The sequence below is a fragment of the Gadus chalcogrammus genome, chromosome 22 (assembly GCF_026213295.1).
Source record: "Gadus chalcogrammus isolate NIFS_2021 chromosome 22, NIFS_Gcha_1.0, whole genome shotgun sequence".
NCBI classification, from domain to species: domain Eukaryota; kingdom Metazoa; phylum Chordata; class Actinopteri; order Gadiformes; family Gadidae; genus Gadus; species Gadus chalcogrammus.
This window is the reverse complement of record NC_079433.1, coordinates 4,773,258-4,788,587: the sequence shown is the minus strand read 5'-3', so window position 1 is coordinate 4,788,587 and position 15,330 is coordinate 4,773,258. Positions and strand designations below refer to the sequence as shown.

General features: G+C 48.3%; 2 protein-coding genes across 2 annotated transcripts; both read right to left on the bottom strand.

Annotated features, from left to right (window-relative positions):
* Positions 1 to 729: 729 nt before the first annotated feature.
* si:dkey-211g8.9 (free fatty acid receptor 3) lies at positions 730 to 1,767 on the bottom strand. The gene has a single exon (XM_056583420.1). It carries the CDS (start codon positions 1,765 to 1,767, stop codon positions 730 to 732), a length of 1,038 nt encoding a protein of 345 aa, XP_056439395.1.
* Positions 1,768 to 3,891: 2,124 nt separating this feature from the next.
* tekt2 (tektin 2 (testicular)) lies at positions 3,892 to 14,228 on the bottom strand. The gene is made up of 10 exons (XM_056583318.1): positions 10,689 to 14,228; positions 9,673 to 9,851; positions 9,042 to 9,167; positions 8,490 to 8,695; positions 7,930 to 8,073; positions 7,455 to 7,569; positions 6,632 to 6,739; positions 6,294 to 6,437; positions 5,296 to 5,375; positions 3,892 to 4,785 (listed from the first exon to the last, which is right to left on the bottom strand). Exons 2-10 carry the CDS (start codon positions 9,826 to 9,828, stop codon positions 4,569 to 4,571), a joined length of 1,296 nt encoding a protein of 431 aa, XP_056439293.1. The 5' UTR covers positions 9,829 to 9,851; positions 10,689 to 14,228; the 3' UTR covers positions 3,892 to 4,568.
* Between the last annotated feature and the right edge of the window lie 1,102 nt (positions 14,229 to 15,330).

Genomic DNA, 15,330 nt, shown 5'->3' with positions numbered 1-15,330 from the left:
CCGCACCGATGGATACAACATTTGTAAACTTGGTATACAGATCTTATACATACATATACATTCTGAACTGAACTTTTTGCCTCTTGGACCCATAATACCCTGGATAGATTTCTCTGTACAGTGAACATTTCAGAAATTCTTTTTAATTGAAGGGAGCATTGCCTAAAATTAAACAAAATTATTTACACAAACATGACCTACAGGCGTGTCTGATCTTAAATTTTATAATGACTGATGCACCATTAAGCGTAAAGCACCACTTCACACCAAATCAAACGTAATCTACCATTGAACCTGGTGTGTGTGTGTGTGTGTGCGTGCGTGCGTGTTAGTGTGTGAGTGTGAGTGAGAAAGAGGTGTGTCTTAATTGGTTCATGAACATCATATAACAATGCGATAAGAGTAGTGGCTGCTCGTGAGAAAATACCTTATCTATCTGGTTTGCATCTATGTGTTTTTATTATTCAGAGAAAGCAACATTAATCTTCCAAAAAGCAATAAAAAGAATGAGAAAAAGCATAAAGTCAGGGTATCTCCTGATTACAAGTGTAAAGTGTCCATCCAAGTTCCATTCAAACGCTTCATTAGTAACCTACTAACCTACTGAAGACTGGTACACCCCTCCAACCCACGCCATGATCCCTCTGCCCATCCGCTGCCGTGGCAACAGCATGAGTCAGCACATGTCCACCATATCCAGTCGCGTTCGAGACCGTCCTTCCCTTCCGGTCAGTCTTGACTCAACCTGGTCATCGTGACTTCGGGCGGACCCTTATCCGACAGCGAGGGGCTTTCCCTGACATCCCCACCGGGGTCCTGCGACAGGGTGTTACGCGGGCGACTCTGCGCCGACCGCGGCGCGGACGAGGTCGGGCGACGCCCACTGCCGCCGCACACCCTTCCCATGATGCCGCGGGACACGGCGGGCGACAGCATCAGCATGACCACGGGCTCCAGGAAGACGTTGCAGGCGCTGGTCATCATGGCGCCGCTGCGCCACCACACGTCGTCCCACGTGGCGAAGCCCACCACGTGCGAGGCGTTGTAGGGCGCGTAGCACACCACAAACACCGCCAGGGTGGTCAGCGCCACCGCCAGCACCCGCCGCTTCCCCGCCGCCGGCAGGCAGGAGCGCCACACCAGCGTGACGCAGCGCAGCGTGCCGAAGCACGTGATGGCCAGCGGCAGGAGGAACAGGCACACGGCCATCTCCAGCCGCAGGGGCAGCAGCACTCCCAGCTGCGACTCGTCGAAGTGGTCGTAGCACGCCGCCGCCCCGCCCTCGCCGTCGGGCCGCGTCACGAAGAAAGCCCCGCCCTCGGCCACCAGGCCCAGCGACAGGTGGAGCAGCACCACGGCCCAGAGCGCCACGCTGATGAAGCAGGAGATGCGCGCGCGGCGGTACAGCTTGTAGGCGATGGGGAAGGCGATGCTGAGGTAGCGGCCCACCGTGACGGCCGTGAGGAACAGGCAGCTGCCGTACACCGAGGCGAACAGGAAGAAGTTGTAGATGGGGCACAGGAAGCCCGGCAGCACCCAGCCGTGGAGGAAGACCTCCAGGGCCTTGACGGGCAGCCAGGCCACCAGGGCCAGGTTGGCCAGGCACAGGTTGAGGGCGTACACCACGTTGGGCGTGGCGCCCCGCTTGCGCGCCTTGCGGACGTACACGAAGAGCACCAGCAGGTTGGCGGGCAGGCCCAGGAGGAAGGTGAAGCAGTAGACGAACAGAGACACGCAGTCCTTCACGGAGACGGCCGACGCTCCCATCGGGACACGCTGGAACGTTGGCCGGAATCGGCCGGTTTAGCTGAGGAGAGGCGAGGTGTAGCGACCGCACCGCGGCAAGACGACCATCGTATCCAAGTCACCCCCCGGAGACCGGTGCCTCGTCTAAGCCGAGGTTGAAGATGAGAAGACGAGACAAAATCTTCTGAACCAGAGAGTGGTACAAGAGGCTTTTCCCAACCACATGCTGAAACAGACCACAAGCTTTATTCCTGAGGATCTCATACTTGGGTTTTATCTAACCTGATCCTTTAAAAAAAAGATTCAATCGGATCTTCAGTAAATCTCGTCCTCCGAACCTCCTCTATCCGATGTGCGAGCCAGCCCTCTTGCTTCCGCGTGCGCTGTCCAGCGTGGCACTGAGCGACCAGACACATGTCCCGTACAGTTGACCGCAACGAAGGAAGGGGCGACCCTGGTAGGGGGCGTGTGAGAGGCATAAAGTGGGCGAGGTGCAGACGACACAATGACGGCCAGGGTCAGATAAGCACTCAGACGCGGTCATGCAGAAGTGGGTGGCATTTAGCAGGCACCAGGACGCCTTGATTGCCCCCCCACCCACCACCTCCAACTCCTAGATGGAAGACAACAGACCTACAAGTAGCATCTGCTGCCTTTAGTGAAATGATTCAGAATAATTCAGCTTTTAGGGAAGCGCCCAGCCATCCCGTCCGGGCCCCGGAGCGTCTAAAGGGCCGGGCAGTAAAGCCATAAACCTGTGGGAACTGATGGGGCATGCGAGGGCGCCGATCAAACACAGATACAGCCCCGCTGTTTGGTGCATGCTGGTGGTGGCGTTTAACGCGCAAGAGGCTATGGAGAGGGTGTGTGTGCATGATGTTAGAGGAAGCTTTGTGTTGATTACCTGTGTTTACGTGTGTGTGTGTGTGTGTGTGTGTGTGTGTGTGTGTGTGTGTGTGTGTGTGTGTGTGTGTGTGTGTGTGTGTGTGTGTGTGTGTGTGTGTGTGTGTGTGTGTGTGTGTGCGCGTTTGTTGATAACCTGTGTTTGTGTGTGTTTGTTGATTACCTGTGTGTTTGTTGATAACCTGTGTTTGTGTGTGTTTGTTGATAACCTTTGTGTGTGAGATTGTGAGAGTGGGTGAGAGAGAGAGAAAGCCAAAGTTAGAAAGTGAAAAAGAGAGCAAAAGAATGACTTAATTGTTGCGTGACTGTGTTCAATTACAAGGTTGTTAGTACAGAGGGGTTGGGGTGTGTGTGTGTGTGTGTGTGTGTGTGTGTGTGTGTGTGTGTGTGTGTGTGTGTGTGTGTGTGTGTGTGTGTGTGTGTGTGTGTGTGTGTGTGTGTGTGTGTGTGTGTGTGTGTGTGTGTGTGTGTGTGTGTGTGTGTGTGAGAAAAAGCTGCCTCATGGAAAAGCTCTTTAGGGGCCGCAGCACGAAGCAAATCCCTGGCCGGGCTGCAAATGTAATTTGTCATCCTTCAGTAAACACAGCGACACACACATCATGTCACAAACTTCTGCCAGGTTACTTACGGTCATGTGTGGAGAGCCAGGCCTTGCCTTGACCATCATGACAAAACCAGAAAATACAATATAGTACTACAGTATTAGTAATACAATAGTTGTAATACAACCTTTATACCAAATTGTGAATTTGAAAATTCATTCATGTAAGTCCTGTAGCATTATAAGTCTGTAGACGCCAAATGCATTCAAGCAGTACTATATTGAACGAAAATGTTATTTAGCATAATTACATTAATTATTACACATAATGGAGTGATGTTGTTGTCAATGATGTCAGCCCTAAAACTGCAAAACATCATGTGTATTTAGTCCACTGCACTTTACAGCTTTGGGATTGCACATTATATAATCGTCATGAAAAAGCACTCGTTAGAAGATGATGCTCGTAAAAAGGGTAGGCTGCCTCAAAACAAACCCATTTAACGACATCCCAAACGAAGGAGGTGGCAGTAAAAGAAGGCGTTGCGTCGACCGGAGCACGCCCACATATTTACTACTTCACCTCCCGGGGGAAGCCAAAGTTCAGGTCGTCACCGTGCACGCGTTGCGCAGCCAGCGTTGATCAAACAATTCCGGCCGATAAACAACGTCATTAAATCGGTTCGATCTAATTCATCTCGATGGCAACGTGAGACAAGAGTGGCCGGGGCTGCTGCCTCGCTTGGCAATTGATAAAAACACGAATGCACACCTTTCATTCAAGCGTAAATCGAGATGACCTCGATGGAATAAAACGCACGCTACCACCAGGAGAGCTGTTGTCGATTTATTGCATCTTAAAACACATGTTTTTTTAAATAGTATATTCTTTTGTGATCTTATGTAATTTTGAATCTAAACAGGAGTTTTCTCATTGTGCATGTTCCCTTCAAAGCTTTCAAGGAATTAGGATAACTGTTTTTCTCCCTCCCTTCCTTCCTTCCTTCCTTCCTTCCTTCCTTCCTTCCTTCCTTCCTTCCTTTCCTCCCTCCCTCTCTTCCAAGGTCAATCCTTTGCTTAACCTTTAAATTCACAGTGAGTCATCATCACTTCTTCTCAGATCTACCAATCCTCAATTCCTCAGAGGCCGCGACAGCCAGCAATTTCCCTGTGACTCATTCCTTTCTTCCCTCATCTCTTCTTCCCTCCAGTCAACATTTAACATCGATTCCCAGCGACCAAAATAACACAAAAAACCAAAGCTGTTCCTTCAGATAACTTTTAAAAATCTCCTCACCACAACCACCGACACAGAATCTTGTTCAGGCCAGTGCCTTCAGGCCAGCTCCTTCAGGCCAGCTCCTTCAGGCCAGCGCCTTCAGGCCAGGGTCCTCAGACGGCTCCGGCCGCTGGAGTTGGCGAGGGGGACGACTCCGGCGACGGCCGGCTTGTCTCCGCCCACGGCGGCGCAGGTGGCGTCGGTGAGGCGGTGGCGCGTGTTGAGACTGCGTTGCTCCAGAGAGAGGGCTTCCTGCTTCCTGTTGAGGTCCTGGGTCATGCGAGCGTGATGGAGACACATCTTCTGCAGGGAGTGCCTGCAGTGAGTTAGGGAGTGAGGGGGTGAGTGACGGGGTGACATAGAGACAGAGAGAAAGATCGGGACAGAGACACAGCGGTCCAGGAAGCACTGTTGGTGATCAGGGACATCGATGGGCCCCTATCGTCACTCGTAAGACGTTTGGGATCCTCCCTTGCTTAGGTTGATTTAGTTTAAGGAAGATCTACTTTAGTGCTACTTGACTTGAGGCAAGTTGAGTAGACTAGAATCAAGTATAGTAGAGAGGAGAGTTAAACGCAGTGTAGCACAATACAGACTAGAATACAGTAAAGCAGAGTACTTTCATATTTCTGTAGGTTCACTAGGCTTTGCTATTTGGCATATTCTCTTGGCTCAGTCAAGCAGTGAGTCACTGGAGCTCTTCCTCTACCGCTAGTGGTAGAGGAGGCAGGGCTCTGGGCTGGGGCTGGGGCTGGTTCTGTGGAGTCTAATGGGGTTACCTCCCCCCGGCGGAGGGAGGGGAAGGGAGAGGACAGCTGTGACTCACTGCGCCTCGCCTAGCTTCTGGTCCAGGGCCTTGATGGAGGCCTCCAGCTGCTGCACCTCCCTCACCAGCCCCAGCTGAACCTGGAGGAGGAGGTGGTGGTGGAAGGAGGAGGGGGAGGTGGGAGAAGGAGGTGGGAGGAGGAGGTGGTGGTTGATGGAGGTGGAGGTGGAGCAGTAGGTGGGAGGAGGTGGAGCAGGCGGTGGATGAGGGCGAGTCGGAGGTGGAACAGTTCGAGGAGGAGGAGGACGATGAGATGAAAGAGTTGGAGGAGGAAGAGGAAGAGAAGGATGTGATGAATCAGAGAGAGAGAGAGAGAGAGTGACCATCTGTCTGGCTAAACTAAACATCTAAACCCCTAGCCAGACAGACGACGACATCCACATCCGACATCGACCTGACACTCTCATCCACAGGGAGAAACGCTCGAAATAAAATCAGTATCTAAATGAAACCATCAAACAAGTTAATCTACCCGATAAGGAACCTAATGGACTAAAGTGAGGCTGTAGTAGGTAGTCATGGAGAGCTGGCTGAGGTCGATGCTTGATAGTAAGCCTGGGTGCGGCCACTTCCTTAACCCAACCACCCATAGCAGCCCCATGTCAGCTGATGAATTACATCGCCTGACATGTGTCCATCACATGGTTCCTGTAAAAGCTTTGGTTTATGGGGGACACGCATTGGCCTGTTCTGACATACAGGAACTATAAAGGGGATTTCACAAGAAGAAAACCGTCACAAAGACCATTTTTCTATGTAAAAACCTATTTATACAACTTGAGATAAAGGTGCTATCCTAAGTATTATGAAACAATGGCTCCTTTATTTAAACTACATATTATCGAAGGTCTACCAGATGGTTTATCCAATGTTTCTGAATGCGCTCATTTTTTGAGATACTTGTCATTTAGAAGCAGGTAGGGTCAAGGAAACAGGGGTTCATCCCAGAATCTTTGGGACGCGAGTCAAACCCTCTTGACCAGCGGAGTCCCGTGTACCTGGTCCCTGCAGAGGTCCATGCCGGGTCGGCAGGTCCTGTTCTCCAGCCGGGTGTGGGCCAGCTTCAGGGAGGCGGTCTTCACCCGGAGGTCCTGGTCCAGACCCCGGATGTCCGCCTCCATCTCAGAGATCTCGTCCTCAGTCTGACCAACAGAGCAAAACATTGGTTAGCCACTCGAATATAATGGATCATCATCGCTTTGATGGTGTGGCCTAATTACACTTGGCAAGAATGGCAATTAGCACAACTTTCCCGTTTTTTTTTAATCCAAAACATTACAAGGAAAACCCGTGAATGTATCTTCTGATCGAGGGTCGGGGTGTTTGCGTCGCTCACGATCTTGAGCTGCCACTCCAGCTCTTGGCGGGACTGCTCCTCGGTGTGGGTGCGTTTGCGGAGGGCGAACTCGGTGGCTCTGCGCTGCTTCTCCAACTCATTCTGCAGCTGCACCAACACAGCAGGTACAAGGTCCCGTCACCACTGAGGCAGAGCATGTATTACCATGAACATAAGGCTGAAGGAGAAGGACTTAAAGGGGACCTATTATGCTTTTTCGACTTTTATGACCTATGAACGTTGTTATAATGATTGATAGTCATGTTTAACCATACTAAAGTGTCAAATAATGACGTACATGCATCTCGACGTATTCCCTGCTGACAGTCTGGGGTGGCTGTGCAGAGCGCTAAACACTCGGGACAACGTTTGCGATTCACTTGTTCACATTTCCGGGAAATCATCTACGTCGACGCACTCCTGCCACGCCCCCATATGCCTGGTCAACTCTGCCCGCGCACGGGCTTCAAGGAAGGTAACCAATCACAACGGAGTTGGGTTTGCAGGAGGGGGGCGAGGGGGCGGAGAAGGACGAAACCGAGCGTTGACAGAGAATGCTGAAAGCGCTCAGATGAGAGGAAGAGTTTCCCGAAAATCGACATTGTTTTTTGTGTATGGTTAAACATGACTATCAATCATTATTACAACGTTTATAGGTCATAATAGGTCCCCTTTAATGTCTTTTATGCACTGCTGCCACAGCATAAGAAGCATTGTTAGAATACAAGGCGGAGGGTTTGTCGAGTCAAAGTCGAGTTGTGCTTTTATTTGACACGTGGACATTAGAGTTGTTGTCAAATATCACGTTGAATCTAGCTTCTACCTTGGAGCGGGTCAGTCTGGCGTTCTCCCTCATCTGCTGGGAGAGGAGCATGGCCTCCTGGGCGACGGTCACGTTATACTGGCTGAACTGCGCCCACTCTTGAGGGGTCACGGTACTGCAGGAGAAGAGGACCATTAACACCCACAGGGAAACGCAGGGGATGCAGCAGCATAGAGAACAGGGCAACGCAAACAACGAAAAAAATGAAATATAATTAGGAGCCAACATTTCAATATCCGAAACATATGTAGATAATCCTATGTAAAGATGTAAAACAAAAAGAGGATGCATTAATATATCTATTGATGCTACTGTTGGGTGCTTTCCATTCTACCGTGTGCATTTGTGTCCGTCATTGTTGGGATGCTGGGTGCTTTCCATTCAACTGTGTGCATTGGTGTCCGTCATTGTTGGGATGCTGGGTGCTTTCCATTCTACTGTGTGTGTGCGTGTGCGTTAGTGCACGTGTGTGTACCCTGGAGGTATGCGCAGTGGGTTGGTCTTCAGGGAGATCTGGGCCGAATTCACGGTGAGCGACAGGCAGATCCGGTCAACGTCCAGGGCGTCCATCTTGTTCTGGAGGTCCATGGTCAGCTGGTGACGGGCCTCCTGCAGAACGCTAGCACAGGCAGCCGGGAAACAGTCAGAACGGTAACAGTCAACATATAGCAACGGTCAGGTTAGTAGCAAAATACCAATTAACATAGTGACACTGAAGCCATTGAACTAACAGTCAGCTTAGAAACAGCCAGGTAACGGTAAAAGCCAGCCAACAGCCAGTAAATTAAACTAACACTACATTAACCTTTACACTAGGCCCAGTAACAATCAGTAAAGTCGCAGTCAGCCAAGAAACAGTCAATCAAGTAACATCCCGCACAGTAACAGTCAACACAGCATCAGCCAAGAGAAAGAGAAACACGGGAAAGCACAGGCAGTAACAGCAAGTTAAACGACAAGCACGGTAACATGCAGTCAGCAGGCGGCACAGTGGCAGTCATCGAGGGAGGGTTCCCGGTAGACAGCTGGCCGTACCACAGCTGCTCAAAGGTGCGGCCGACGTGCTGCTGGAGCTCCTGCTGGACCCTCTCGATCAGCCTCACTTCCTGCTTTAGCTCCTCCTCCACGGGGTCGCCGACCAGCTCCAGGCCCCGCCTCCCCTGCCTCAGGGTCAGACACTCCTGGGTGACCTGCAGCGGGACCGCCGTGGCCCCCAGCGCCTGCTCCAGCTCCTCCTTCGCCTGACACACACACACACACACACACACACACACACACACACACACACACACACACACCAGGGTTAAAGGGACCTTATTTTACCAGCACCAGTTGTGATGCAATTTCAAATTCATAATAATTTAGAAAACTTAAATAGGTGACCCCACAATAAGTGGAAGAGCCCACCCACATTGTGTGGCGGATACTAGATCCCCCCCAACCTTCCGGTTGGTACAGTCCACACTGTGTAGTGGGCTGATCTCCCACTTTGTGATGTCACTAACGGGGCCCTTTTACAGCCCCACACCCCATTGACACGAGCACAGCTCGCGGTGGCGGCGGCGGCGGCATCGAGGAGAGGGTTACCAGCGTCAGAGCCTCCATCTCCGTGTCCACCTCCACCGCGCTGGACTCCAGGGAGTCTTTACAGCGCGACACGTCCCAGAGCCGCACCCCCAGCCGGCGGCAGGTGTCGCTCTCATCCCACCGCGTCTGGAACGGAGCGAGGAAACAAACATACCGACGTGACTAGAAGGATTCACTCAAAGGGGTGATATTATGCCACCAGGTGCGAGTGCGATTAGCCGTTACAAGCCGTTTGAAAACGGCTTGTAACGGCTAATCGCACTCACACCTGGTGGCATAATGTCACCCCTTTAATCCCAAGACTTTTGTTTTGTATTTTGGGTACGATGGTGTTTGACTCCCCCAAAAGGGCGTTGGTTACTTCCTGTAGTCATCCTTAGGTCAAGACACTTGCTTGACCCCCTACCTTAATGACTGCTATCTGAATTCAGTAGCTGTAAGTTGTTTTGGATACAAGCGCGACGCGCCTGCTAACTAAATACCAAATAATAGCCTCCAATTTTGTCCTTTAGCAGACGCTTAACCTCTACCTTAAGGACTGGTATCTGAATTCAGTCCCTGTAAGTTTGTTTTGGATAAAAGAATAGAAACTAAAAGTGGCCTACATATCATTTATTATGTCAAAGCCTACCTTGATGGTGGTCTCGTTGCGCAGGCCCCGCCCCTCCTGGCGGATCACGTGCGAGACGTCCCTCTCGTGCTCGGCGGTGGCGGACAGCAGGCGGTTGTTGTTCTGCCAGTCGGCCACGCTGTGGTGGAGGCACGGCTTGGCCTCGATCGTCGACATCCTGACGGCCTGGTGCGCTGTGGCTAAAATCAATTAACCAATCAATGGAATATCGCGGCGCAACATATTAAATGGTTCGGGGTATTTGTTGAATTAGAAGTAGGCAATATTAGATAAGCTGTAACATCAGATTCTACATCAATTGATATACTATATATGTACAACTTTTCAGGTATACTTGAAAGGATGCCACGTCATCTAGTTTAGGATGGCAAACACACCACTCAGACTCATTTAAATGTTCTTGATAACATGATACATTTTTTAATAAGTAATGTAATTAGTAATGTACACAATGTCAGAAGGAGACAACTTCTGCATCCCAGTAAGGACTAGTACGCCACTGACGTCATCCATCGTACAGTCGTACCACGTGACACATGACTAACAGTTATGAATAAATCTTGTCTAGAAAAGGCAGATCTTTTTACAACGTCAAAAATATCAAAGATATATCTTTACAACGTAGCTGAACGACAGGAAGATAAATCGGGCGATTTATCTTCCTGTCGTTCAGCTACGTTGTAAAGATATCTTCGTCTACCCGATTAGATTTGAAAAGGTTATCAGCGCTGGAATGTCGAGGGACGGTCTGGGGTCAGTCGAGTCCCTGGTTAACCGTGTTGCTAGGCCATCACCAACTATTGACTAGTTATAGTGACAGTGAACACTTAGTTTACCGTACTTTATTTTCGTTTACATTACTGACGCTGGCGGACAATTTAACTTTTTTAATATAATACAACCAGTCAAGCACAAGAAAGCCTAACCAAAACATTGGATAAAGATGGCAATTCGTTGAATGGAAAGAGGACCTTGTGTTATAATATTGCACGTTTATTTTAGTAAGTTTTACATACCCGGTGTTGAATACTGGTCAAGGTGTCCGGCGGAGGAGATTCCGGAAGATTCCGCTCCTATGTAGCCCACTAATCAGACCGTCGCTAGGCGACGAGCAACTACCTGCTAAATAATTAAGATACCATGGCAACGCTTAACAAACTGACTGAGTATTAATCCATCACTGCTTTTATTTTGTTACTCACTTTATTTGGTTAATCAATCCAAGACCTACCGGTGAAAAAAAAGTTTGAAGATAAATAATATACACAAAGGATAATGTACAAACTTGTAATGGATCACAACCTTTATATATTTTTTATATCAAATGAATTTAAATATAGCCAAAACATGTGTAACATGTCAAGTATAGATCAAAATAACATGCCAAAATTCAAGCAAAATGGCATTTCCATTTTTTTTATTGATTTCATGATGCTATTCATTTCTGAATATCGATTTTGATGTGGCTTCGCCAACTTGTATTAGCCTTGGTAACATCTTGTTTCAGTTTGTTTAAAGATCAAAAACACACTCGAGTAGCTTTCATTCATATAATATTTAATCAAAACAATTAAATATGACGACCAAAAAAAGGCTCAACTTAGGACCAGTATCAGTTAAGTGTTAAGACAAAACAGGTCTTGACATACAAGTATACTTCTAAAAGTGACACCATTTCATAGTCAAGCAAACAAAACATAAAAGCACAATTTACTGTGTAACCAAAACATCACGTTTCATCATTATTTGAATATGATATGCAGCCAACCGTAAGAAGTGTAGAATTGACCAATTTCCTTTTTGTGGGGAATGCTATCGGCTACATGGGAAATGGGCACTCATCATGGGATCAAAACTCAATCGTATCGTAATCTCTGTAAACTTGTGTATAAATAGTACGTATGAAATTTGAGGGTCCCCCAATGAACCACACACTTACAATGGCCCCGGCTAATGACAACAACGTTACAAGAGGACTATAAGACAAGGTTGGTCTAAAAATAAGAATTGACTTGCGGGATAATCTGGGCCAACTGTAATGCATACAACACACATTGCACAAGCGTTTAAAAACAAAAACGTTGGTTATTGCTGCCCAGGCAGAGTGGGAGAAAAGTATACTTTGATCTTTAAACATATTAGGGGAAAACGGGTTTAAAATAAATTAGATGCTACATGACATTTAGCTACTTGTTACCTTTGGAGCGAAAAACGTGTGTGTACAAGTTACCCGGCTTAGAAATGCTAATTTGCAGGTTGTGCTTTTGAGTGCCCGGCTTGTTGTGACCAATTCCCACCGACCTTTTGGTCCTGTTAGATCCACACTGAGCAGGTCTGCATATTCTGTATTCTTGGCATATGTCAGAGGTACACACACGCACACACACACACACACACACACACACACACACACACACACACACACACAAAGCATACATATACATACACATATCACATCTTACAGTATAGTCATGTGTCAATATATATACTTATCAATGTAGACACGGGCTAAACCGCCCAAAACATAATTTTACTTATTTATTTGAATGTTAAGATTTCATCTTTGATTTGACTCGTTTTCAGCACCATCTGGGAAAGGCACAGTCTATTGAGGACGATTCTGTCCGACGACAAACTTTCAACCCACCTCCCACGACCAAGAGAGAGAATCTGTACAGTGTAGAGGCATCGAGACGTCAGACGTGGTCCCCATGTTAGCGGGGCCATCACAGTCATTCACTTCTTTGACATTACAACACACACACACAGAGACAGAGAGACAGAGAGACAGAGAGACAGAGAGACAGAGAGACAGAGAGACAGAGAGACAGAGAGAGAGAGAGAGAGAGAACAACTGAACAGTGGAAGGAGAGGTTTCATTACAGGTCCCTGGGTTTAAGCGAATACAAACAAACACAAGTTTGAGGGGGGTTGAAAGTTCGTCTGCTTATTACAGGACAAAAACAACCTTCCCAAAACTAAAACGATACAATAAAAGAAGAACCATCCATACAGTAAGTCAATGCAGCAAAGCCATCGCCTCCATGGTTGACCAGTAAACCTATTGCATTATTTCAACTGGGATAAATTATTAGTGACTATTACTATTATTTCATTATTAACGTCCTACTTAATTATCTCTATGTCATATAGGATTTTTTTTTGTTAGCAAAAATAAGTAGTATGGGTGCATTATATTAATATCTTTAAGTATAAATATTTTTTTTTTTTCTCCATTCAAGAATTTTAAAAAAATGTTTTTTTCGAATGGTTTGAGTAAAAGGCATCGGATGTTAAGCACTTTGAAGACACACTGCGTGGCGGCCATTGCTCTCGCGCCAATAACCAATGCCCTGCCTCAGCTGCAGCATGCGTCAAAGAGACTCTCCAATACATCGTGGCTGCACACACATTCTAGAGAACTCCGGGAGACGCAGAGTAGCTACGGCTAGCTACATGCTAGCACGCCAGTCTCCATTTCGTTTTTTGCCGATCTTCAAGTAAAACTCGCGCAAATCGCTGCTTTAAGGTCCGACGTCAAGAGGCAGCTCAGCTTGGACCCGGACCCAAACCCACGAGGGGGCGGGATGGAACAGACCGGATCACTACTCTAAAATCGGTTTCAGCATACATTAGAACCATGAGGCGTCGCACGATATATATTTATATATTATAAAAACTACTCTACTCAAGATTAATGATCTTTCTCTAGAGTTTGTTTGTCACAAACGATGTTTCGGCGTCTTCCGTTCCAACATTTTCATCACATGATCGAATCTCACAAGTGCCGTTTAAATATGTCCGCTCGTTAAACAATTAATGTAACCTACAATATTCGATGTGATATTCAATAAACTACAAAGTTTCACTCGTAGCAGCTCATTTGGTTCGGATAATAAGCAACTGGCACTGTAAGCCGTGGGAAAGCCAAACGCCTGTGGGCCGGAACCTATCCCTTCACTACGTTTCCTAGGTAACCACCACCCCGGTCATCCAATAAACAGGCAGGCACTTTCCTTTTGGTCTGAGTGAAACACGACATTTTGTAGTTCATTTGAAGGAGGTTAGTACTGCTAAGGCTACACCCGAGAAAGGGCCTTCCACAGTTGGGTCACTGTGACGTGACCTGTCAGTCAGCACCATGTTGACATTCTATTGGCATGAAGAAGTACTTGAAAAGGGATCGGTGATCCATCAGAATTCGGCTAGATATGACGGTAATGCGATAAAGTATCTGTGTGAGAGAGAGAGAGAGATTTTTCTAAGAAGGATGTCATTTGGTTCAAGTATTGTTTTAGAAACGGTTGAATTAGACCTAGCCAAACTAGTATTTGCGGTAAAGAATGTCAGACAAACCCCAGTCCTAATCTCGCTCGGACAAAAACGCAACTAAATTGTGAACTTGTACGTGAACAGACGCGCCAAGTGGAACCTCTGCACCATAACTTGATCAAAGACAAGCCTCCGTAGAGACGTCTACACCTCGACCAGCACCGCCCGAACATCACATGGGGGGGGTCAGTGCGGGCTTCCTCCACGCTGGAGGCCCCATCTGCTCTGCCCCCCCCCCCCCCCCCCCCCCCCCCCCCCCCCCCCCTACAACAGCATCTGGGCCCGGAACATTCTTCAAAACACCTTTTCCGTTTCCACTCCCGAGGCTCTCTCGTTAACCCCATCAGGCACTTTTATCGTAATCTCGTCACATCTTCCTCGTGCGACCAGCCCGGGTCACGAAGACGCCGACCGCTGTCGACGCGACCAATACTTTCTGAAGTCCTTGAATGCCTCTTCACGTTCACCTCGCCAACATCCAAACCAAACATACCGACAACGCTGTGATACTGAAACGGGGAAGGTCTAACAGTCAGCGCCTTCAAATACCAAGATCCCTCCCTCCGCTGGAACACTCTGGGCCTCGCCTCAAGCGCCTTATTGCACTGCAGGAACGACCGTCGACTCGCCAACGTACGTCTTGAAAGATAACACCGAAAAGAAAGATCCGTCCCTCCACTGAGATCTATTGCTGAACATAAATGTTAATTCAAATTAAAAACGATAACCAGAAGGAAATGGCGCAAAATAAACTAACAATTAAAAAAAAGGGGGGGGCAGACAGAGCTGTACCGATATCATCTTTGAGGAGGCTTTTTCCCCTCGACCCTCGCTCTCCCTTCGCTCTGCCCGCCCCTCAACGTGGCGTCGGGAGTCCCAGCGCTCTCCCCGAGGCAGACGGTTGGACCACAGGCGACCGCCTTCACAAACATTCTAGAGATTTCATTAGCGGTTGCCAGGGCAACAAGTCTACCCTCCCTCTTATTGTTGTCCTACGTTAAAGGGACACGCACGCAAACACACACACAAACTGAAACACACAACACACACACTGAGTAAAGCGACCTGGAGGAGCAGGTGGCCTTGTTTTTGTTGCCGTGTCGTTTTGAGAAAGCGCCAACGCCGCACATTTCACAATAGTTCCACCATTATTTACCAGGCTTGGCCCCTAGTGAGGGACGTTACTGCTAAAACAGGCCTAACACCCGTACAGTGCTGCAGCAGGGCAAGCTGAGACACACACATGCACACACACACACACGCACGCACACACAGATAAAAACATGGACAGTATAAACCAGCATGATTAGGGCTAATCGCCGTAGG